This window comes from Hermetia illucens, chromosome 3 (assembly GCF_905115235.1).
Source record: "Hermetia illucens chromosome 3, iHerIll2.2.curated.20191125, whole genome shotgun sequence".
Classification (NCBI taxonomy): domain Eukaryota; kingdom Metazoa; phylum Arthropoda; class Insecta; order Diptera; family Stratiomyidae; genus Hermetia; species Hermetia illucens.
In genome coordinates, this window is record NC_051851.1 from 110,733,639 (window position 1) to 110,758,072 (window position 24,434).

General features: G+C 45.9%; 1 protein-coding gene across 1 annotated transcript in view; it reads right to left on the reverse strand.

Annotated features, from left to right (window-relative positions):
- Positions 1 to 1,627: 1,627 nt before the first annotated feature.
- LOC119652100 (voltage-dependent calcium channel subunit alpha-2/delta-3-like) overlaps positions 1,628 to 24,434 on the reverse strand; it is a 184,780-nt gene continuing 161,973 nt past the window's right edge. The window contains exons 12-13 of the mRNA XM_038056038.1: positions 1,988 to 2,144; positions 1,628 to 1,930 (exon numbers count right to left, since the gene is read on the reverse strand). Coding sequence (XP_037911966.1) covers positions 1,743 to 1,930; positions 1,988 to 2,144 — 345 coding nt within the window. The 3' untranslated portion in view covers positions 1,628 to 1,742. The remainder of the gene's footprint in view (positions 1,931 to 1,987; positions 2,145 to 24,434) is intronic.

Here is a 24,434-nt window from a genome sequence, read left to right on the forward strand (position 1 = left end):
AAAAATAAAAATTAACGGATTTAAGGCGCTACCTTTCCAAAGATAGTGAATAAATTATTTGAAATTTTACTCTCTGCTCAAATCAAACTACATCCAATTTGCTTCTATACATCTTTCCTCTTTTTCTATTAATATTTTAATATATTTCAAATTAAGGTTTTTTCTATGTTGAAAAATTCGTGCATAAAAGATTTTATTATGGTATGCTGCAACGAGTACCAGCTTTAGGTGTTTCTATTTGTACTATTAGGTTGTTGCAAATGAAATGTCGGATTTTTCAATGAAGTGAAGTTAGTTATGATTTTAATGTTTAAAACTGCCGCAAGGTGACTCTGGTGGTATGGGATAATTGAGTATAAATAGTCGTTCGTTCGATCAAGGAGTCATTTCAGTTTCAATCGTCATTGAAGTTCCAAGTAAAACTCAAAGAAAAAAGCATGGAAGGGAATCAAAAACGTCTACTTTTTCTATATGAATTTAAACTTGGTCACAACGCAGCGGAGGCAACCAGAAACATTTGCAGAGCATTTGGAGCTGACGCAGCAAACGAACGAACGACACAGCGGTGGTTCGAAAAATTCCGATCAGGCGACATGACCCTCCAAAGTGAACCTCGTGGACACCCAGGACCATCGATCGACAACGACGAGTTGCGTTTGATAGTGGAATCTGATCCCCGATCATCGATTCGTGACATTGCAGAGAAAATAGGCGTACACTATTCGACAGTATCTCGGCACTTACAACAGCTTGGAAAGGTGAAGAGGCTTGATAAGTGGGTTCCGCATGAACTCAACGAGCAAAACATGGCGCTGCGAATGGAAATATCCAGTTCTCTACTCAACCGCAACAGGAACAATCCCTTTTTGCGCAGAATAGTGACATGCGATGAAAAGTGGATATTGTACGACAACCGTCGCAGATCAGCGCAATGGCTAGATGCCGATCAGCCTCCACAACACATGCCAAAACCGAGCCTTCACCCGAAGAAGGTAATGGTAACTGTTTGGTGGTCTGCATCTGGAATTATTCATTATTCGTTTTTGGAGCGTGGTGAAACAATTAATGCAGAGAAATATTGTGCCCAACTTGATGAAATGCACGAGAAATTACGTGTTCAGCGGCCTAGATTGGTCAACAGAGATGGAGTGATACTGCTCCATGATAACGCCCGACCTCATGTTTCCAGAATGACGGTCCAAAAATTAAATGAATTACGATATGAGACTCTTCCTCATCCACCATATTCACCCGACCTCTCGCCAACCGACTACCACTTTTTTAAGCATTTGGATCACTTTTTGGCGGGGAAACAATTCAGCAATGAAGTAGCTGTCAAAAGTGCCTTTGAAGAATTTCTTAGCTCTAGAAACCCAGACTTTTACGAAACTGGAATAATTGCCCTTGTATCTCGTTGGGAGAAGTGCATTGAAGCTGCTGGTTCTTATTTTGACTAATAAAATTAATTTTCATAAAAGTTATAGTTTTTTGAAATTTTACTCAAATATCCGACATTTCATTTGCAACAACCTAATATAATTATACGCAACTTAATTGATTTAGGATGGGATACGACTTGACAGATGAAATGGAGTACCAGGCATCTTAAATTAAACTTCTTTAATACTAAATTACAGCTAATTCTTACTTCAGCCATCTTCTGTTTTTAAATTAATATCAGTTTCTTATCTTCAATTCGAATGTACTTATTGAATTTAACAAAAATTGTTCTATTTTTTATATCACACATATGTCAGGGCAAATGTTATTAACAATACAATTAGATGTGATAAAACTATTGACTTTGCGAACAAATGCGACCCTCGCCCGCACTGTTGAATCTCTACTTCTTCCGGATGATAGCTTATACATTTGGCAGGACGTTTCCTGGATAAAGATTCACGTGCTTGCCGCCGCGTCCCACATGCACCTAAGAAGAATATATTCAATTTTAAACAGTACGACGGAATTAAAATAAGAAAGTTACCTATCCCACCTGGAATTTCTACAGGTTCAATATCAAGTTGTTTCGATCCGCAAGGACACAAAGTATCAACGACTAAGAGAATCAAATTACTATGTGGAATTTTCTGTACGCTGAACGGTCGTTCACAACCGGACGAATGACAATTTGTTAGTTTTCCCTGTAATTATAGAAGATTATATATAGTCAAGTGCAATTGTAAACAGATTTCAAATGACAAATATTTAATAATTTGGAGAAGACTTTCTGTCAATCTCCCTGTCAATCATTGCTTGACTTGCTAAAAGAACATTTTCAATGCCTTTGACACACAGTGCATATAAATATGTCTATTCGTATGTTACGTATTCTCTCAACGTGCAGGCATTCATGTATTTTATGTATTAAAAAAAACCTCATTGCTTCGGAAAATGAAATATGATTGATACTGCATTTATTCTTTCACCGCTAGTTATCAAAATCCATAAAAATATCAAACTTCGTGTTAGTTTGGAAATCTTACACTTTTTTAGTGATCTTGTATCAGAAATAAGCTAAAATACATAATTATCATATTTGATATACAGTTAGAACCCACAAAAATGTTGATCAAACTTTTGAATGTGTGTATATCACCTAGATTTTTCCATCTAACCATTTGAATATCCTGAAATTTTGGATATGGGTAGCTCACTACACCATAGTGGGTTCCAAAGTAGTTGTTCTAATCCGTTTACCTTGATTGATTCTTGACGCATGGACGGCGTTAGGACGAAAGTAAATTATTCAGAGTAAAATATTAATACCTTTACTGGAAAGACAGAGGAACTCGCAAGAGTCATTCGGAAGATACGCTTATATTTTCCCTCTTCCTCTCGCCTACTCGTTGGTGTGGTGTTAAAAGATGCGACATAGAATACGATAAAAATGGCCATAAGCTTCTCTATTTTGGTAGCCCAGACACACAATACGGTGTTGTTATTGCCCTCTTCAAGGGTTTCCTCGATGCTCAGCAGATCGCGCGATTCATTTCCTCACTTCATACTTATCATAAACAGGTCGACCTGATAACGAGAAAGATGCCTCCTCGACATGAAAACCCGTACCGTTCCGGCAGATGACTATATCGTCATTGAGAGCGGTCTTAATCTACGGATCTTAATCTACTATAGATGCACAGGTGTCAAGGGGGATAAGCGTTTGGGGCACGCAACGAAGGTGCCCAGCTCATTTTACGGACACGAACGACCTTATACTTGTCAATACATAGTTGTTTCATTTTCCTACATTTTATAGTTGGAACAGTAAAACGCAAATTGATTCTATCCTCATAAAACGCCGGCATTTTATCACCATCACTGACTGCAAGCCCGTTCCCTATGAGACCATCGCATCTCAACATCAGCCATTCTATGCTGTCTTGGGAATCAAGCCGTGAGAAAGTATGGGCCCCGCGCACATTAAATGGTGACGATTTCATGAGAAACAAGTCGGGAAACCGGAAGCCGGATCAGGTATGAAAGGTTTTGTGTATTGCTTTTTAGTTTGAATTTGTCCCATTAGTACGTAACACGTAATATATGCATATATTATGTGAGGATATCCACTTTCGGGTGATATTGACATTCAAAATCTTGAATTTCTGCAGAAGTGACAACTTTTACCTATTATAAATTTGTTAGTTATAACGCGATTTCCACCAAACTTGGTAACATCAAGCTCTATATTATAGCCTACATTGCTGCAGATTTGGTGGTGCTAGGATGAACTTAAAGGGGATTCTGCAGCCAATTACCGAAAATTACAGTAATATACTATAATAATAATAATAATCGTTGGCGCAACAATCCATATTGGATCAGAGCGTTGAAGTGTGGTAGAGGACTTCATTCAAGACCGAAACGGTACACCACAATAGACTGTAGGAGGCAATGTGGTCAGCATTGCGCTCGCCCGAGATTATTACCCTGATTTGACTCAGGTACTCAGCTGAGTCGACTGGTATCCGGCGTCAAATCACGATACAAATCTCACTGCCACCAGTGAGATTTGAACCACGACCTTTCGCACGACAGCCTTGTGCTCTAACCACTCAGCTATCCGGACACTATACTATTATTAACTTTATTTGAAGGGATATTGGTATGCCTCTTTCAGATTTTTCGGTTGAGCAGTTTCTGAGAATGGCCTCGCTAAATAAATGATCAATTTTGACCCCCCTAACTCGCCGCCTTTCCAACAAATGTCAAAACTAACACCAGCTTCGAAAAGTACTAACCGACACCTTTCATTTGATACCCCACATGACTATATTTGGTGAAAAAAAATGTACACCACCCTTTTGCATGTATGAGGACCTCCCCTTAAATTCGACGTAAAAGGATCACTGTATGCGTGAGCGTTCGCAGTTCCTACCTTTCCACCAAATTTGGTACCAATCGTTGCTACAATCTTCGAGAAAAATGCGTGTGGCGGATAGACAGACGGTAAACCGATTTTAATAAGGTTTTGCTTTACACAAAACCTTAAAAAGAAGCAATGATCTCACTTACGTTGTTACCAATTGTGGAGCCACGATCTACAAAGCGGAACATCCACCCCTGAGGATCACCAAGCCTGACGTGTGGTTTATCAGCCGAGATACTTTGCTTTGGAATGAGGATGTCAAAATGAAGGTTGGTGGCAAGAAACGCCTCTACCATAAATTTTTCGAAGATAAAAATTCACAAGACTGCCAACCGGAAAGCAAAGAAAATACTCGCAGTTACCCGTGCGGGGACGACGAGAGAGATCTATATCGACTTGTCAAAAGTTTGCGTTAATGACAAGCACGATACCTTGCTTACCGATCGACGAGCAGTGAAGGATAGGCGGTGGAAATATTTCGAACAGATTTCAATTTATTCATTTGCCACTTCCAAAAGCACGCCGACATTTGGAGAGCCACTGAAGTCAAGGAAGCAATAAAACGAATAAAATCGGGGAAAGCAACAGGATCGCATCTAAGCTCTGAAAAGCGAACAGTTGCAACCCAACATTGTGACTCAGTGGATTGTTCAATCGGGTTATTGAAGACCATGAATGCATTCTTGACTACCGTCATCATTCGAATAACCGTGAATCAAGCCGGGTCTGCAAAAAAACTACTGTAAAGCTTTTCGATTACCTATGGAGATGCATCGCGAGAAGCATTGCCTTTCTTACATTGCATTTATTCTTGTGCGAAACGAAACCTCACTAAAGCTACTTCCATATTTGTTTCTCTGTCACATACAATTTAGTAGGAAACGATTAAATCTATTGTCATGAAATTTAGGTGAAAAGGTGTGGCTTACGAATCTTTCCCCCAGACATGGGAAAGAGAGGTGAGATATCAAATCTTCTTCTTTTTCTTCATCCTTTGTCCCATTCACAAGCGGGGTCGGCTCAGAGGTGACATATTAAATGAAAGGTTCAATTAGGACCTTTCTAATGTTTGATATTACTTATAATATAGCGGAGTTAGGGTTCAAAATGTGAAAAGTGAAGCTGGTCTTGTTCTGAGAACCATCTATCCGAAAAATCTGAAAAAAAAATACTATGACGCGCCTATATAAAATCTAGGCTTCAAAACACATCCCTTTCAAATATCGACTAAAATAAAGTTAATAATGGTATATTACTGTTTTCTGGAAGCAATACTCGTTTTAATGCAAATTCTCATTATTAACGAAGTTGTAGTAGGTGAAAGAAGTATTAGAATCTATTTACTATATGCCACACCCAATTTGTTAAAAAATAACTACACCTAATCAAACGAACTCTGGTGGACATATATCTTACGGACTATGAAATCCCTTGAATACAGTGAGTGACAACTTCACGGGAAGTTTAATTTTTTCACCTAATGTACCAGTCTGGGATATCAAATGAAAGGTCCCAATTATTACTTTCAAAAACAGATTTTAGTTTCGACGTAGATTGCCAAATCGATGATTTAGGGGTCAAAGTGTGCACACTTAAAATGACACATTTACCCAACCCAAAAACCTCATTGAAGTCTAGGCCTTAAAATACATCTATAAGGGCAATATCTGTGGTAGAATAATGAGAAAAAGAAGACGAGGCAGACCCTGCCTGAGATGGAGCGATGATTTATGTCAGGACGCCAGACAGCTTTTAGGGAAATCGAATTGATGGACCTCGGCGGATAGCCGGGATGTCTGGAGGTCCTTATTAAGGTAGACCTAGCCCGGATACCGGTTGTTGCGCCGTTGATGATCTCGTTGTTCAAAAAGGGTGCAACATATTCTTTTTACACCGAATATAGCTATGTGGGGTATAAAATGAAATGTGTTGCAGCTACGAGGCAGGTTTTAGTTTTGATATGGGTTGCAAAAGAGAGGAGTGAGGAGGTTCGAAAGTGGTCAATTACGTCAAGAATTCGTTCTCGGAAACTATCTACCGGAAAATTCTGAAAAAAAGTATGGTAGGCTCCGGAATACTCGCCGTTATGATATCTGCTCAGATAAAGTTAATAATAGAACATTATGTTATTTTCAAACCCCCCTTAAGTTCATCCCAAGTCCGTAATATTTTGTAATAATATAGGTTTTAATATAAAGCAACATACTGGAAAGCTTTGTAGAAGTCCTACTAATAGTTGTTGTAGGCCAAAGTTGCCTCTTTTGCGTCATATTTGAAGTAGAATGTTAGTATCACATCGAATTGAATATCGGGTATATTCAATGCAGATACCTTACATACCTGGAGCGCTGAGCGTCTTCACACTTACCAGTAATGCTGTACTCCTAATTTGCAACGTATGAAGTTGATTAGATGACCATACAGACTATGTAGTATCAATACAGTGCTTTCCAGATCAAATCGTTTATTTAAATATCTGCTTAAAAATAGTGCACAATTAAGTTTTTAATTATGTACACGTTGAACTGTCATAAACCATGGTTCCAAACATAGGTTTTTCGACTTGTGGTATAAATTTACTGAACCTAATCTATTATTCGTGTCCGGATAGTTGAGTGGTTAGAGAGCAAGGCTGTCGTATGGAAGGTCGCGGTTCAAGTCTCACTGATTGCAGTGGAATTTGTATCGTGATTTGACGTCAGATCCCAGTCGACTCAGCTATGAATGAGTACCTGAGTCAAATCAGGGTAATAATCTCGGGCGAGCGCAATGCTGCCCACATTGCCTCCTAGTGTACCCTTACGGTCTTGAATGAAGTGCTCTAACACACTTCAAGGCCCTAATCCAACATGGATTGTTGCGCCAACGATTATTATTATTGTTATTATTAATCTATTATATAACAAGTCGGAATACCGGAAGCTGGACGCTTCGGGTAGAAAGGTTTTGGCTTCATCTTGTGCGAGAAATTTGGTATGCATGTTTTTCCATTTGTATACAGCTAAAATTTCAAAATATTCCTTAATATATCCAACTTCGCCGTTCATATGAGTTCACTTTATATAATCATGACGTTCATGCGATAAATTCATGTGAAATATCAAACTTTGATTTTCTGTAACTTTGTTAATAATAGTTATATATTTTCAAAATTTCCCAAAATTACTATATACAGTACAATCCGAATAGCACCACTTTCAAGGGACCAGCGAAATTTGGTCGCACTAACCGAGCGACGCACAAAGTGCCCGGATAAATTAATAATAATAATAATCGTCGGTGCAAGAATCCATATCGGAGCAGGATTTTGAAGTGTGTTAGGGCACTTCATTCTAGACCGTAGCGGTGCATTACAGCATACTGTAGGAGACAATGTGGTCAATATTGCGCTCGCCCGAGATTATTACCCTGATTTGACTCAGGTACTCCATTCACAGCTGAGTTTTTTTTTTTTTTTTTTTATGGATGGAGGTGGAAATCTTAGAAAGACGCTGCTGCGCCAGGTTGCAGCAGTGTGTGGGATTCACAACATAACGTGCTCCGGGTCCTCGAGTGTAGCACCGCATTCAAGACAGTTGGGAGACTCGTCCAACTCGAAGCGATGCAAGTACTTCCTATAGCCACCGTGTCCCGTAAGGAACTGTGTCAGGTGGTAATTCAATTCTCCGTGCTTTCGGTTGACCCATTTCTCGATGCACGGGATCAATGTATGGGTCCACCTGCCCTTGTCGGAGTTATCCCATCGTTGTTGCCATAACGTGGGAAACGCCCGTTGAACTAACACCAACAGCTCTACTGCCAAAGCCTATCTCCATCTGCACGTGGTGACCGCTGGGTGCTCTTTTTTAACAAAAAGCTGCAGACGGAGAAGGATGAAGGCGAGTCTCCCGCCCCTAAAAACGGGACAAATTGTACCAAGTGGTCCTCCAGGTTGGGGGTTGATTAGTGCTGGCAACTTGTTACAAAGCTACAACAGGAGAATCGAACTGGACGGAATACACAACGACGAACCCGGCAACGACAAAGGAATAATGATTTGCGCATTTTCTCATGGAACGTGCGCTCCCTGTACAGAGATGCTAGCCAATACCCTGTCCCAATATAGGGCTGATGTAACAGCGTTGTAGGAGATGAGTTGGACAGGGGCCGGTTTCCTGGAGAAGTGCCACTGCACCATATATTATAGTGGCCATCCAGTAAACCATGTGCTCAGAATAGGTTTCTTAGTCAGCCAACAAATGAAACCTGCTGTTATCGGCTTTGAAAACATAAGCGAACGGCTATGCACTCTGCGCTTGCGAGGCAAGTTTAGAAATATAAGTTTCATTAACGTTCACGCCCCTACAAAGGAGACTGCAGAGCCAGAGAAGGATACCTTCTACGAAGCAGTAGAACAAACCCTCGAAGCCTGTCCCAGATATGATATCAAAGTCATACTTGGGGATTTTAACAGCCAAGTAGGGAAGGGCCGGATTCAGGCGATACGTTGGCTTCCATAGCTTACACGAAAATACAAATGATAACAGACTGCGGGTTATTCAATTAGCAGGGTCACACGAAATGGTTGTTGGAAGTACCCGGTTTGTGCGAAAAGTGGTCCACAAATAACATGGACCTCTCCACCAAATTGACCACGTGTTGATCGGACGCCGCCACCTCTCAGCTTTGATGAATGTCAGAACATATAGGGGCCAATATAGACTCGGATCACTATCTCGTTGGCATGGTGCTCCGAGATCGAATAACAACACCACCCAGAATCCCCTCTGACCATCAGGTGAGAGTTAACACTGAAGCCATCCACAACACGGCCCTCCGCGACACCTATAAGAATGAAATGGATGCCGCAATAACCGCAGTCAACAGATGACCTGGAGATAAAGCATCAACAAATGATCTTCACAACCACCTGAAGAACGTTATCATAAATACGGCCACAAACATACTTGGCCCTAGCCGCAAAAGGAGTCGGAATGGCTGGATTGACGATGAATATAAGCTAGCAACGGAACGGAAGAATGCCGCATACCGAGTAATGTTGCATTCTTAAAGAACGCGGGCACGCGCAGAGACGTATCATGAACTCCGTCGAGTGGAGAAGTGACTTCACAGACGGAAAAAGGAAGTCTGGGAGACCAACAGGTCTGTGAACTCGATAAGTACAGGGAGCAACCGCACCAGGTGCGGAAGTTTTACCAACAAGTCAGCAGGATGAAGCCTTACACACATCGATGTTCATCCTGCCGAGACAAACAGGGAAATCTGATTTCCAACAGAATAGGGATTTTCTAGCGATGGAATGAGTACTTTGATGAACAACTGAACAAGCAGAACATCGGCAAGTTGGAGGTCCCGCCAACTGAAGACGACCGCCAAGTATAGAAGAAACAGTCCGTGCAGTTTATCGGCTTAAAAATCATAAGTCGCCAGTAGCCGATGGAATTACAGCCGCATTAGCTAAATATGGAGGCGACCAGTTCCACCAAGTGGATCATCAACTTGTGCTCAAGGTGTGGGACAGCAAATCAATGCCTAACGACTGGCAAAGAGGCATTATCTTATTTTTTTTATGGATGGAGGTGGAAATCTTAGAAAGACGCTGCTGCGCCAGGTTGCAGCAGCGTGTCAGATTCGCACCCACTAAAACCACCTCCGCTCTTCCGCCCCTCCCCGCGGGACCACCGTGAAGTATTACTTCGCGGGGGAGGCTCTGGTTCGCTATATCAGCTCGTTCATGTCACGTCTCCGTCGCGCCGCCTTCCGACCTCGATCCAACTCCAGGAGTTTTATCTGCACCACGGCTACTGCCTCATTTATCGCCATCCAGTTTTCCTCCGACTTCTCTTCCATCTCTTCCACCAGGTTGGAGGGCTCGATGTCCGCCCCTACGATGCTGTTCAACCTCCTTTTCTGCTGCAGAAATCTAGGACAATGGAACATAACGTGCTCCGGGTCCTCGGGTGTAGCACCGCATTCAGGACAGTTGAGAGACTCGTCCAACTCGAAGCGATGCAAGTACTTCCTATAGCCAATTAAATTCTCCGTGCTTTCGGTAGACCCATTTCTCGATACACGGGATCAGTGTATGGGTCCACCTGCCCTTGTCGGAGTTATCCCATCGTTGTTGCGACTTGCTACACAACTCTCTCCTGATGGCTTTTCGGAAATCAGCATTCACCTCGGCTGGATTTGCCTTCCGTTTTTCGTAGAGCCAGTGTGCCTCTCCCGCTAGAAGATCTATAGGGATCATTCCTGCGATGACACACACTGCCTCCGTCGACGCCGTCCTAAATGCGCTGCACACCCTTAGCGCAATTGGCCGGTATGCCGAACTTACCTTCCTCCGGTTGACAGCGTGGTTCAACGCTCCCGCCCAGACAGGGGCCGCGTATAGCAGGATCGACCTAACCACTCCCGCGATGAGTAGCCTGCGACTATACTTCGGCCCTCCCACGTTAGGCATCATCCTTGCAAGGGATGAGCTGGCATTTGTTGCCTTCTCTCGCGCATAATCCAAGTGTCCCTTGAAACTCAGCTTGGCATCGATCATCACCCCCAGGTATTTGACAACCGATTTTGAGACGACCTCACGATTACCAACCCGGATGGTAACCGTGTTGTTCTTCCTACGCTTGGTAATGACGACCGCCTCCGTTTTTTCGTCCGCCAGGTCCAGCTTGGCCATTCGTAACCATGACTTGATGGTATGAATGGCTTCATTTGCATAAAGCTCCACGTCCTCGGGATGCTTTGCAATTGCAACTACCGCCAGGTCGTCTGCAAAACCAATCAGCGTTGTCTCCTCCGGCACGCGAAGGCCAAGCACTCCGTCGGACATTATGTTCCACAGCAGTGGTCCCAATACATAACCTTGAGGCACCCCTACTGTCACAATGTACACTTTCGGCCCGTGTCGTCCGTCTCGTACCAGAGAAGTCTGTCCGAAAAGTAAATCTCGATGAGCTGAGCCAAGTAGCTAGGAACACCCAGTTTGGCTAAAGCGCCCTTAATCCAGCCCCAGTTGGCTGAGTTAAAAGCAGTTTTGACGTCCAGCGTCACCAAAGCACAGCATTTGCCCATGGCCATTGCATTTCAAGCCAATTCCACGACCTTTGCTATTGCATCGATCGTAGAACGGGCTCGCCGAAACCCATTTTTTTTTCTTCTTTTTTTGGGGGTAAGGTAGGTGAATGCGTTTACGCACAGAGTGTTGGACTCCCGCAACAGCACGCTGACGGACTACCAACTAAACACCTCCCTGTCATCAGAGAACTAGCCTGGAACCGTTTGACACATTACTTCGGGCTAGCCCTCCCGTTCTCCCGGCTTTGGAAGCCTTCAAGTCAGGGAATTCCTTTCACCAACGGGAGGGGAGGGGAGGAAGGGAGTTGTTAGTTCAGGGAACCCCTTACCGTCCGATACCTCCGCCGGTCGAGTTCAATCTTCTTCGTAGTAAGAAGAGCCCGAACATAATGCGCATTACGATTCCAGCTGCCAGCGCTCTTCAGCATCTCTCCGACAATGTTGTCTGGAGAGAGCTCCCCTGTGTCTGCATAAAGCTGCTGGCGGAGGCCGTCCCACCTTTCGCAAAAGAAAAAGGTGTGTTCAGCGTCATCCGCCACTCTATTGCAGAACACACAATCAGGAGATCGCGCCTTCCCAACCCTGTGCAGGTAAGACTGAAAACCTTCATGCCCACTTAGAAGTTGGGTAAGGAAGTAATCAATCTCACCGTGCTTTCTGTTCAACCATGGGTCTAATTTGTCGACGAGCCGCGCAGTCCACTTGCCCCTTGGCTCATTTTGCCAAGAAAGTTGCCACTCGCTAAGGGTGCGTTGACGTTCTTCATATGCAACCACTTCTCTTAAGTTTTCGCCCTTACGGCGATAGATAGCTTTGCGCTCCTTAGCAAGGAGGGCAACGGGGATCACTCCCGCAATCACCATCATGGCCGGTTCGGAGACGGTGCGATAAGCAGACGCCACTCGCAAAGCTCCCCGCCTCTGCACTTGAGCGAGGCGTTTACGATGCCCTTCCTTGTCAAGGGCATCAGCCCATACCTCCGCACCATAGAGATGAACGGACTGCGTTCCTCTCATGAGGAGACGTCTCCTAGTTGATATAGCGCCCCCGACATTCGCCATTAGCCAACTCAAGGCCGCGACTCCTGCTGCAGCCCTGTCCGCGGCTGCTTTGATTTGCTCGAAGAAGCTCATCTTCGAGTCGAGCATTAAACCAAGGTATTTAATCGCTGGTTTTGACTCTATAGTCAACTCGCCGATCGATATAGGACGCAAGGTCGGGATTCTCCTTCTGGTCACGATGACTACTTCGGTTTTTTCCAGCGCAAGGTTGAAACCGTGAGCAGTCATCCATCCGCTTACCCGTCGCATCAATATGCCAAGTCTGCTTTGCGCCTGTTCAACAGTGCATCCGGCAACAAGTGTCGCAACGTCGTCTGCATAACCGATCAGACGCGACTCATCGGGCATATCGAGTCTCAGCAGACTATCGTAGGAAGCGTTCCAGAGGTCCAGCCCTAAGATGGTTCCCTGCGCTACTCCCGACGTGATTTCCATCCTCCTCTGGCCCTCTAGCGTCTCATAGAGCAGGGACCGGTCTTTCAGATAATCCCTCAATATCCGCAAGAGATAGCTTGGCACGTGAAAGGAGTTCTCTAGTGTGTCTAGCATATCTGTCCATCTTACGGAATTGAAGGCATTTCTGACATCAAGCGTTATGAGGAGCACTATCCGTCGAGATCGGCGGCTGTGTGCCCCGGCTCGATTAAACGCATCTACGACCTCCATAACAGCATCGACTGTAGATTTCCCTGTTCTAAACCCGAACTGCCTTGCGGATAAGTCCCCGGCAGCACGAATCGCTTCAGCGAGTCTACCCCTGACGAGCTTCTCGAGCACTTTTCCGGCCGTGTCAAGCATACACAGCGGTCGGTATGCAGACGGGAGCTCCGGGTCTCCTTTACCCTTACTGATCAACGCGAGTCTGGCCACTTTCCAGCGATAAGGAAAAATGCCCTCCTTCAAGTACGCATTGAACACTTCGAGCAGCAATTCTGGCCGTTGGCGGAACACCAGTTTGTAAACTTCCGCCGGGATGCCATCAGGACCTGGCGCCTTCCTGTTTTTTTCATAGTGAGAACCGCTTCTTCGAGTTCTCCCATTGTGACAAGGGGGCAATCCACGACGCTTTCCGCGCTATTTACATTAACCCGTACAGGGTTTCTGGGGAACAATGCCCGCACAATGCGGTCCATTTGGTCGGTGCTCAATATGCAGGGCTTCCGCAGAGCCTCGATTTTCCGAGTGAAAAGCTTATAGCCAAGTCCCCACGGGTCATCATTCACCTCATTAACAAGATTTTGCCACCCGCGAGCTTTGCTTTTATTTATAGCACTCCGGAGTCTCCTTTTTGCTGATCTATATTGTGCCTTTATGGCACATGCCTCCTCGTTGGCGTACAAACGTTGTGCCAAACGGCGGAGCTATGACACTCCTTCCGTAGGTCGGTAATTTCTGCTTCCACCAGTACATTGAAGGCTTGTCGTGCCTGGGGCCTCTCCGGGGCATGGAAGCCTCACACGCCGTCGTTATCAGATTCATCACTGAATTTACGACGATGTCAGCTGCGACACCACCACCTCCCGGAGTGCCCCCAGCGCCGCCCTACCTGTTCCAAGAGCTTCGACGAATATTCCGATGTTCACCCTCGCGACATTCCACACGCAGGGGGAACGTCGTGTTGGTGCTCGCCGACAAGTGGCGTCAAACACTTCGAACGCAATGTACTGATGATCACTTGCCGAGAAGTCTTCTAGCACTCGCCACCCGTCCACCGATGATGCCAGAGATTCTGACGCAAAAGTGATGTCAGGAATGCTTTCTTCACAACCTGGGCGCCGAAACGTTGGCGTGGATGCGGTGTTTAAAATTACGAGCCCGGTTCTCGCCGCCATTTCCAAAATCCGTTTCCCTCTGGAGTCTGATTGAGGCATGCCCCATTCAAGAACCCTGGCATTAAAATCACCGCCAACCAGGATTCGTCCCTCCGTGCTCGAAACGGCGTCCTCCAGAGCATCAAGCCGGCGCTGAAAGTCCGGAATTGACTCATTCGGCATCAGGTAAATGCTAAAAAACGTTATCCCTAAACACCGGATCCAGACAAATCCGTCCCCCCGGCCTTCGGCAAGAACACGAAGTCGAACGTCGTCCCGAACCCAGATGGCAGCGGTGCCCGATAAGTCGAGATACCATGAGGACGGGTCCTTGTTTCGGTATTGCTCGCTAATCAGCACTAGATCAGCATTTACTTCCGCAGCGAACTGTGCTAGCAACTGGTGAGCGGTTGCACTCCGGTGCATGTTAATTTGCAAAGTGCGGATCATGGCGTTCGCACCCTAGCCCTCTCCAATTCCGCCCTGAAGATCGGACATCGTCCCCCGCAGTGTGTGCGACGCTTTCGCCAGACGCGCCACGATCCCTGCAGAGAACACAACTCTCGCTTTCCTTGCAAGTCTTCGCTTGATGACCCACTTGGCCGCATCTCCGGCATGCTGTCCTCCTGTCCGGACCCTTGCAAGCTGCTGACGTGTGTCCATAGTCCAAACACCTGTAGCAATTGGTGGGGACTATCCGCATTCGTACCCTGCATACTACCCATCCGATTTTGATTCTCCCGCTGTTAAGGAGTTTCCTCGCATATTGCTCGGGAACTTCCACCACGGCGAGCTTTTGGCCTCGAGCATTTACAGAGGTAATACCTACCCGGGCATTGGTCACCTCTAGACATTCACGCTTTAGCGCCTCCTCTACTTCGGCCTTTTCTGTGAGGCAGTCAAGATCTTTCTAGAGAGCACATGGGTTCTAGGCTGGAAACAAGAGCCTTCTCCCCCAATAGCCCCTTGACCGCTTCGCAGAACGTGCTCTTGTTGGTCGTCTTTGGGCCCAGTTCGACGAGAACTCCACCACTCCTCGTTTTCCGTATTGAAGACACCTCTGCTCCGTTCTCCTCGGGTTTCATCCTGTAGCGGATTTCACTAAGGACTTCCGCAAATGTCTTGCCTTCCGTCGGCTTAATGAGCAGAGCCGACGGTCTAGTACTTCTTCGTTTCCTCGTTTTTCCCGCTACTGGCTCTGGGTTGGCAGCCTCCTTGTTTTTGGACAGACGTGTTTCTGGCGACGGAGTCCGTTGTTTCTTTTTATCCTTTTTCGCCTTCTTTTTTTGGGCCTTGGAGACTACTTCGATAAAGTCTCCTTCAGGCACGTCGTCCTCTTTCCACTTTTTCCCCAGTTCACTTTGCAAAGGGCTATCTACGGTCCGTTTGACGCAAGCAGCACTCTCAGCGGGGAGTGCGACTGCTACTGCTCTACAATCGTCTTCCGCTGCTCTCCACGTTCGTCTATAAAAGGAAATGCGGTCCAGTAGTTCCTCCAGTTCCATCAGCCCGTTTTTGACGCCTTTGCTGACGTTCCTCTGAAGGAACGTTGCCGACCGCATACGTTTCACCACTGCTGCGCACTTTCTGATGAGCCTTTCCTCTTCGGCTCTAGCGAGGACGGTCGAATGCACTTCCACTCGATTTGTGTCCAAATCCATCTGCTCAGGACTAGCGTTTCTCACTGAGCTTACTTCCAAAACAGGGGCACTGCAAGGCAATGGAGTTGCCATCACGGTCAGTCGCGCCACTTGATGAGGCTTCCTCTTTATTTGGGCGCCCCGGTGTCTCATCGGGTATATCAGCCCTCGTTGCCTCTTTCACTGATCGCTGCGGTGAACGACGCATTTTTGTGCTCCGCCCAAACGCACCCAGCTCTTCCTCCTTGTCTGTTGTTTCGTCGTTTTTTTTTATAATTTTCTGAATATTCTCCATGAAAAAGGTACCAGCGCATCGTGTGCAAGGGAGCGGGCCGCAATAGTCAAGAACGGGTATACCCTCGGGGACACAGCCCCTACCCCGCCGAAACCCATATTGCCGCTCTGAAAGACCACCCGCAAGCTCGATGAACGGGAGCAGCCTATTGTATATCACCCTCTCCAACATCTTCCCCATGGTGTCTAAGAGACAAATAGGGCGATATGAAGAGGGCACGTCGGGTGATTTTCGGGGTTTCGGTAGCAACACTAGCTTCTGCCTCTTCCACTGGGCGGGAAACACTCCTTCCGCCATGCCCGATTCGAATGTGCTTGCGAGCCACCTTCGTTTGGCCTTGTCCGCCACCTTCAGAGCCCTGTTCGTAATTCCGTCCAATCCCGGAGCCTTGCTATCCCCAATACGTCTGCAGATTTCCCAAAGTTCCTTTCCGGTGACATCAGGGATCGAGAAGACGTCCTGCTGAGCTGCCAGTTGGGGTTCTTTTTCATCCTGCTCCTGCTGCGGGAAAAGAGTTGTAATTATTTGCAACAAGAGCCGTGGGCACGTCACTTGAGGTGATTTTTGCCCGCGGATCTTCTTCATTACAACTTGGTAGGCTGTACCCCACGGATTCGTATTAGCCTCCATGCAGAGCTTCAGGTAGCATTCCCGCTTACTTTTCCGAATGGCCTTCTTAAGGTTGCTTCGCAGATTCCTGTATTCCTCCTCACGCTCCTGGTGTTCCGGCCTTCCCCTTGTCCTGTTGGAAAGTCTCCTCGCTCGGAGACAAGAGGATCTCAAGGCAGCGATCTCCGTGTTCCACCAGTAGTTTGGCCTCTTGCCGTGGTGCAAACGTCGTCGTGGCATCGTAGCGTCGCATGCTTCGGTTACACGCTGAGGCAGCTGTGTGACCCTTTCCACCGCTGTTCCATCCGGATCATGGGCTCCCTCCAATGCGGCCAGGAATGTTTCCTCGTCGAAAGCTCCGATAGACCAGCCAACCGCCTTAGCCTTTCCACCTCCAGAGCATCGTTGGCTGGTTCCCCGATTCCCAATGCGGAGGAAGATGGCCTGGTGGTCGCTGTGGGTGTAGTGCTCACTCACTTGCCAAGCCATCTCCCTCACCAGTGAAGTGCTATCAAATGTCAGATCAACAATCGAACCCGACCCTCTTCTTCGAAAGGTGGGCACGCATCCAACGTTGGCCAGCACGATGTCCAGCTCCACAAATGACTCCAACAGAATTTGACCTCTGATGTTCGTCTATCGGCTTCCCCATTCCAGGGCCCACGCGTTGAAATCGCCCGCAATGATTTTAGGGCTGCGGTCTCTAGCGTCCAACACCAGACTGTCTAACATCTCCTCATATTGTGCTAAGGTTGCACTAGGAGGAGCGTAGCAGCTGTAAATATGTACACCGTTGACCTTCGCCCTTATAAAACTGGCTGCCGGGCGGGCCATGACTTCCTGAATGGCCTGTCTTCCGCACGCCCAGATTGCGGCGTTGCCAAACGCATACACCGCCCAAAACGCACCGCCGTGGTTTCTGTACGGCTCGCAAAAAACCGCGACATCGACATTCGACTCTCGAATGGTTTGCGAGAGCCGGTCCTGAGCTGCCTCACAGTGATTGAGATTGATTTGTATCAATCTCATTTGCCTGTGCGGTTCAGCTCGCTCCTATATACCGGACATCTACCGGACATCTGCTGCTTCCCGCAACATTCCGGTCGTCCAGGCCCTCTTTCCCACTACACAGCATACACCGTGGTTCTCCGGTGCAATCTTTGATGAGGTGGCCCTCTTCCCCACACTTCCTGCAACTCCTCGACCTATCATGCTGGCTAGTGCATGCCGCCGCAAAATGGCCGAAATCGAGGCATCTGAAGCATCTCTTTAGAGATATTTGCTCCCTTAGCCTGCACACGACCCAACCTACTCTTACCTTGCCCACAGTAATTAACTTAATAGCTGATTCGGCAAACTAATAATAGCGGTCTGTGTGCCACCATATGCCTTCTTTATCCTTTTTATGGCACTCTGGTCTATATCGCTAAGGTTGAACTGTTGCTTTAGCGCAGCACGATATCCTCCCATGAGGTGACCTCATCTAGGTCCTTGCATTCAACCACTATCTCCTGTTTCCGAGCTCTTACCTCAGCTTCCTCTCCTAGTACACTTTCCACCTTCCCGCGGAAGTTATCGGCCGACTTGTCGGCGGATCTACTTAACTCTAGCATCAGATCCCGTCTCTGTGTTCGCCTGATACGGCTCACACTATCCAACAAATCATTCAATTCCGGGTCTGACTTCACCTTTCGGAGGATGTCGGCATATGACATATTTCCCTTCTTGGAAATAATTATTATTTCCGGGCGGAGCTTCTTTTTGTCCATTTTCCTCTTGGTGCTCACCTTAGTCCATTGTTCAGGCCTCCGGGCGTTGGTTTCTTCCAGTTTTGTAGGTGTTGTGGCTGCAATCGTGAGATTACCGACTTTCGCGGGTACTCTCGTTGGCTCCGCCTTCTTTGGTGAAGAGGCTTTTTTCCTCTTCGGGACTTGCTGTGGTCCAAGAGGCTCGCTGGTACCGTCTCTAGCCCGTTTTCCTGTCTTCCCGCCTGCCTTATCATGGGGAGACGTCACCTGCGTTTCCCTTGTGACCTTGCCAACTGGCACTTGGGAATTCTTTTCTTCGAGTGCCTTGATATAAGACAATTTAATGCCTCTTATTAAGGCTCGAATATTTTGGTGGATATTCCGCCTCTCCTTGATGAACTCGCACAGTTCATTTATTCGTTCCCCGACTGTAACGAACGCCATTCCGATATGTTCCCGTTTGCTTTCGCGCCTTGCGCCACAAGGAATGATGTCGATTAAGGGACTATTCGTGTTTCTTTCAGAGTCCCGCGACGAATCTCGACTACCAAAAAGAACCATTGTTCTCGGTGGTGATCTCCCAAGCTTCGAACTCCTCCTAAAAGGATCCGGTGTGGACCGAATTTCCACTCCACCATTATCTCTTGTAGCATTAGATGCCACAGTAGCCAAGTTTCCCACTACTGAGGCACTGCGGTCGTTGGATATCGACGGCCGGGAGCCCGCTTGCTCACTCCCAAAAACCGCCGGCACTGGGTTTCCGAAACCCTGCACCGTAAAAAAATTGCTTTTCTCCTCTTCCATATTTGGTTTAATTTCTGGGTGTCCTTCCCATAGCCAATTGTGATCCACGGGTGGGCGTTTACTTCCCACCTACCCGGCTTGCGCATAAGCATGCCCATACACGCACATCTCCGGATGCGTGCATGTGCATGCCCATGACACATTCGCCGAGCATTCCCTTATCCGCACGAAGGGACGCGCCTGATGGGAGATTTGGCAACTTCGCACAGGAAAGAGGCATTATCTGTCTAAACAAAAAGGGAGATATCACACAGTGCAGCAGTTATGGAGGTATCACGTTGCTCAGTACAATCTATAAGATATATGCTAGGCCGGATAGCCCCATACGCCCAGAACATCATTGGCCCATACCAAAGAGGCTTCACTCCAGGCAAATCAGCAACAGATCAGATTTTTTCTGTTCTGTAAGCGATGGAAAAACTGTTGGAATGTGGACATCAGTTGCACCATCTCTTCATCGCCTTTGAAGCCGTCTATGATAGCATAGAAGTGTCCAGATAGCTGAGTGGTTAGAGCGCAAATCTAGCGTACGAAAGATGGCGGTTCAAATGTCAGTGGCAGTGGGATTTGTATCGTGACTTGACGTCGGATACCAGTCAACTTAGCTGTGAATAAGTACCTGAGTCAAATCAGGATAATAATCTCGGGCGAGCGCAATACTGGCTTGCCTCTTACAGAGTACTGTAGTGTACCGTTACGGTTTTGAATGAAGTGCTCTAACACACTTCAAGGCCATGGATTATTGCGCCAACGATTATTATTATTATTATGATAGCATAGCCAGCGTAAAACTGTACATGAAAGAATTCGGTATCCCGACGAAATTGATAAGACTGACTAGGCTGACCCTGACCAATGTGCGAGGCCAGATAAAAGCAGCAGGATCACTCCCAAGACCATTCGACAACGGTCTAGGACAAGGGGATTCCCAATCATGCGTTCTCTTTAACCTGGCCCTTGAGAAAGTGATCCGTGATAATGAGGTAAATGCAAGAGGTACGATCCTCTTTAAGTCCACCGAACTACTGGCCTATGCTGACGATATCGACATCATGGGAAGAACCACCCGAGACGTACAAACTGCCACCATCCAGATCGAGCAAGCAGCGTGAGATTTTGGGCTGCACATCAATGAAGGCAAGACGAAATATATGGTGGCAACATCAGCAGCAAAAACCAACCAACCAAGAACATCAAATCGCACTGGTCAATCGGGAAAAAGAAAGATAGGAGACTACAATTTTGAGACCGTTGATAATTTCTCCTATCTAGGGTCGAAAATCACAACCGATAACAGCTACGATGATGAAATTCGCGCACGGTTGTTGGCTGCCAACAGAGCCTATTTCAGTTTACAAAAACTGTTCCGCTCGAAACGTCTCACCATAAGGTCAAGGCTCTTACTGTACAAGACAATGATCTTACCAGTCCTCATGTATTCCTCGGAAACTTGGGTTCTTAGCAAGAAAAATTGCGAACTCTTGGTCGCGTTGGAGAGAAAAATCCTCCGAAGAATTTTTGGCCCCCTACATGAGGATGGACGATTCCGTAGCCTACATAACGACGAAATCTATGACCGTCAAGTTGTGGATAAAATCCAGCTCAATAGGTTACGCTCGGCGGGTCAGTTAATCCGTATGGATGAGGATGATCCAGCCCGGAAAGTCTATAAGGGAAATATCTATGGTGGAAAAAGGAAAAGAAGAAGACGAGGCAGACCCTGCCTGAGATGGAGCGATGGCGTAGGTCAGGACGCCACACAGCTTTTAGAGATATCGAATTGATGGATACCGGTTTTCGCACCGTTGATGATGATGATGATTTATTTAAAGAAACGATAGTGTATTTTTTTGTAAATTCATTAGGTGTCTATTTATTGATTGATTTAAAAACCCAGTATTGTTAATATAAAACGTCGTACTTTTCATAAGATCATCATCAAAGTTAGCTTGAACAAAGATGTTGGGCGCTTCAGTAACCATCAGAGCTTCAGCCGCAGTGGGAGTCCAACCACTTTCATCATCAACGTCACCATCTTATTTTCTGGTGATGATATTTTGCACAATATCATTTTCTTCGTATATGGCAACACCGTCATCGGTACACGCATATTGGTCAAGGTCCTCGTTTGTTACGTGTAGCTGTAGTTAAATATTATTAACAAATGTGACGACGTTAACCAACAACAGACACAAACAAGTCGGAATACCGAAAGCTGGCACTTCGGGTATAAAAGTTTTGTGTTATTCTTATGCGAGAAATTTTCTATGCACATGCTTCCGTTCGTCTGTGGCTAAAAACCCAAAATATTTCTTGATATTTTTAACAAACTACAAGATATACGTACATATTACAGACGTAGATAATCTGCTCACCCTAAACAAACAAACATTGCCTATTACTGAATACTATAAATTGATCGTATACCTATTTCCGATTTACTTCGCGGATAAAAGTATACATATGTACATATAAAGTACGTACGTTGAATACCGCTGCTTTAATATGAAAATATATCTATCTGAATTAGGCACTACCAAAAAGGATAAAGACATATAAATATATATATAAAGCTGTCTCGACTAATTGATAATGATATTGAAATATAAATGATTAAATGATTGCGACCCCCCATTTATATGAGCTCACTTTGTTGTGGTATTGACGAATAGATATGTTATCATGTCTTCATATACATTTTAGTATGCAGGAAATTCACACAAAATATAAAAGATTCACATTCTATAACTGTTAAAAATAGTTGGATTTCATTAAAACTTCCTAATGTTATGCTTTATATTATCCCTTATGCCACTGCCAAACTTTGTATTTCTAGGATGAACTTAAGGGGGGTTCCGGGTAAATTTCTAAAATATGCTAATACACTATTATTAATTTTATTTGTGCAGATATCAGAATCGGATGTATTTTGAGGCCTAGATTTCGTTTAGATACATCATTGTGATTTTTTCAGATTTTTCGGCTGAATAGATGCTGAGAACGAGAGCTGTTACACTTTTCGAGGGTCATATTTTGAGCCCTCACTCCCTTACGTTCCACCCAATATCGAATACGGGTCCATGTCTAACCGTTTCCGAATAAATCGGCTGTGGCAGACACTCAGACAGACAGACAACCTCATGTTTCGACACTTCGTGTAGGCATGCACCAGCGGCATTCATCTAAGGTGTGGGAGAAAAGCCATATTGCCAGGGAATGCAATAGGGACCCCGAACGCCTACTGTGCGAAGTAAAAGAGGGACAGGATAACCGGCATGTTGCTGGAAGTGGTAAATGCCCCGAATTTACCAGTGGCGAAAATAAGTGGGGTATATTTATACAGCTGCTACGCTGTACTAAGTTTGACACTGTCTGAATTCGAGGAAATGCTTGATAATCCTGTTATCGACGCAAGGGGACAAAATCCAAAGATGATGGCTTACTTGGGTTTTTTAATAGGATAACAGAGAATCAAATGCCAAGGGGCGCGGTATATGAGAAACATTTGCGCAGATAGACATAGTTTTGGCTAACGAAGGTGCTGTAGACACTTTTCAGAACGGGAAGTCACGTTCGTTTGTAGACCAAACCTTTGTCAGCCCTAAACTGGCGCGTGATATGTCCTGGTGTGTTAGCAAACGTTACACCTACAGCGATCACCAAACAATCTTCTTTGAGGTATGTGTCGAGCCACAGGGCAAACACACATGATGTCCAAAACCGAAAAAGATTTCAGCTTGGTCTGCAAAAACTTTGGATGAGTAGATGTTCATAGAGGTGTGGTTAGATCAACATGATAGAGCAGGCGCCTCTACGTCTAATGTACCTTCAAAGCATGTGACGCGTCCATGCAAAGGAAGTGCTCATTGCCCAGTAGAAGACTTAACTACTGGTGGAATGGTGAACTGGCCAACCTCCGATTAGACTGCCACCTAGCCAGAAGAGCGGTTCAGAAGGCGGTAGGTAGAGCGGATCAAGGGCAAAAAAAGTGTGTCCGTAAATCAGCCCGCAAAACCTTCAGGCTCGTCATCCAGCGAAGCAAGAGGAAATACTTTAAGGAGCTTTGCTCAGGAGAAGACGTAAACCAGTGGGGCGGTGTTTATAGAATCATGATGGGACGGTTCATAGGCCGTTCATCTCCGCAGATCACATGTCCCACCCTCTTGCTGAAAATACTCCCAGCAAGAGGAGGGCACCGACACATTCCAGCCACCTCGGAATGTGATGGCAATTCCGCCAATCACCATAGACGAGCTGCTATAGACTTGCGGTGGAATAGGAGACAATAAAGCGCCGGGCCTGGATGGAGTACCGAATAAGGTCTTTAAGCTTGCCGTCAAATCTAGAGCGGACATGTTCAGTGAGTTGTTCGAAGCATGCTGTCCGAGGGGTGGAAGCGGCAGAAGTTGGTACTTCTCACTAAGCGAGATGAACTATCCTTATAGAGACCCACATGTCTTTTGGACACTGTGGGAAGCATGTTAGAGCGGGTAATCTATAATAGATTACTCCCGGTTGTTCAGAGCCAAGGTGGCCTTTCAGATCGGCAGTATGGGTTCTGTAGAGCCAGATTGATCATTGATGCCATCAAATTGGTTACTGGCTTGGCCGAAGATGCAACCAACGGAAAGGGTAGTACCACCAAATATTGCGTGGTAGTAACCTTGGATGTGAAAAATGCATTCAATTCGGCCAATTGGAATCTAATACGGAAATCCCTAGCAAAGGTTGGTATTGCCGCCTATCTCGCTGCTATCGTCGATAGTTATTTAACTGAAAGGAGGCTCTGGTATAACACTGATGGCCTACCCCAGGAGTACGTTGTTTCCGCGGGTGTCCCGCAGTCCTCCGTACTGGGTCCACTACTGTGGAACATCATGTACAACAATGTACTTAATTTTCCCCTTCCGGAGGAGAGGTGCTGATACCAGAAAATTTGATGCCGAAAATGGTAGCACGTCAAGAGGATTGGGATGTGGTCAACTCCATGATCGCTTCTAACCAAAATAAACTG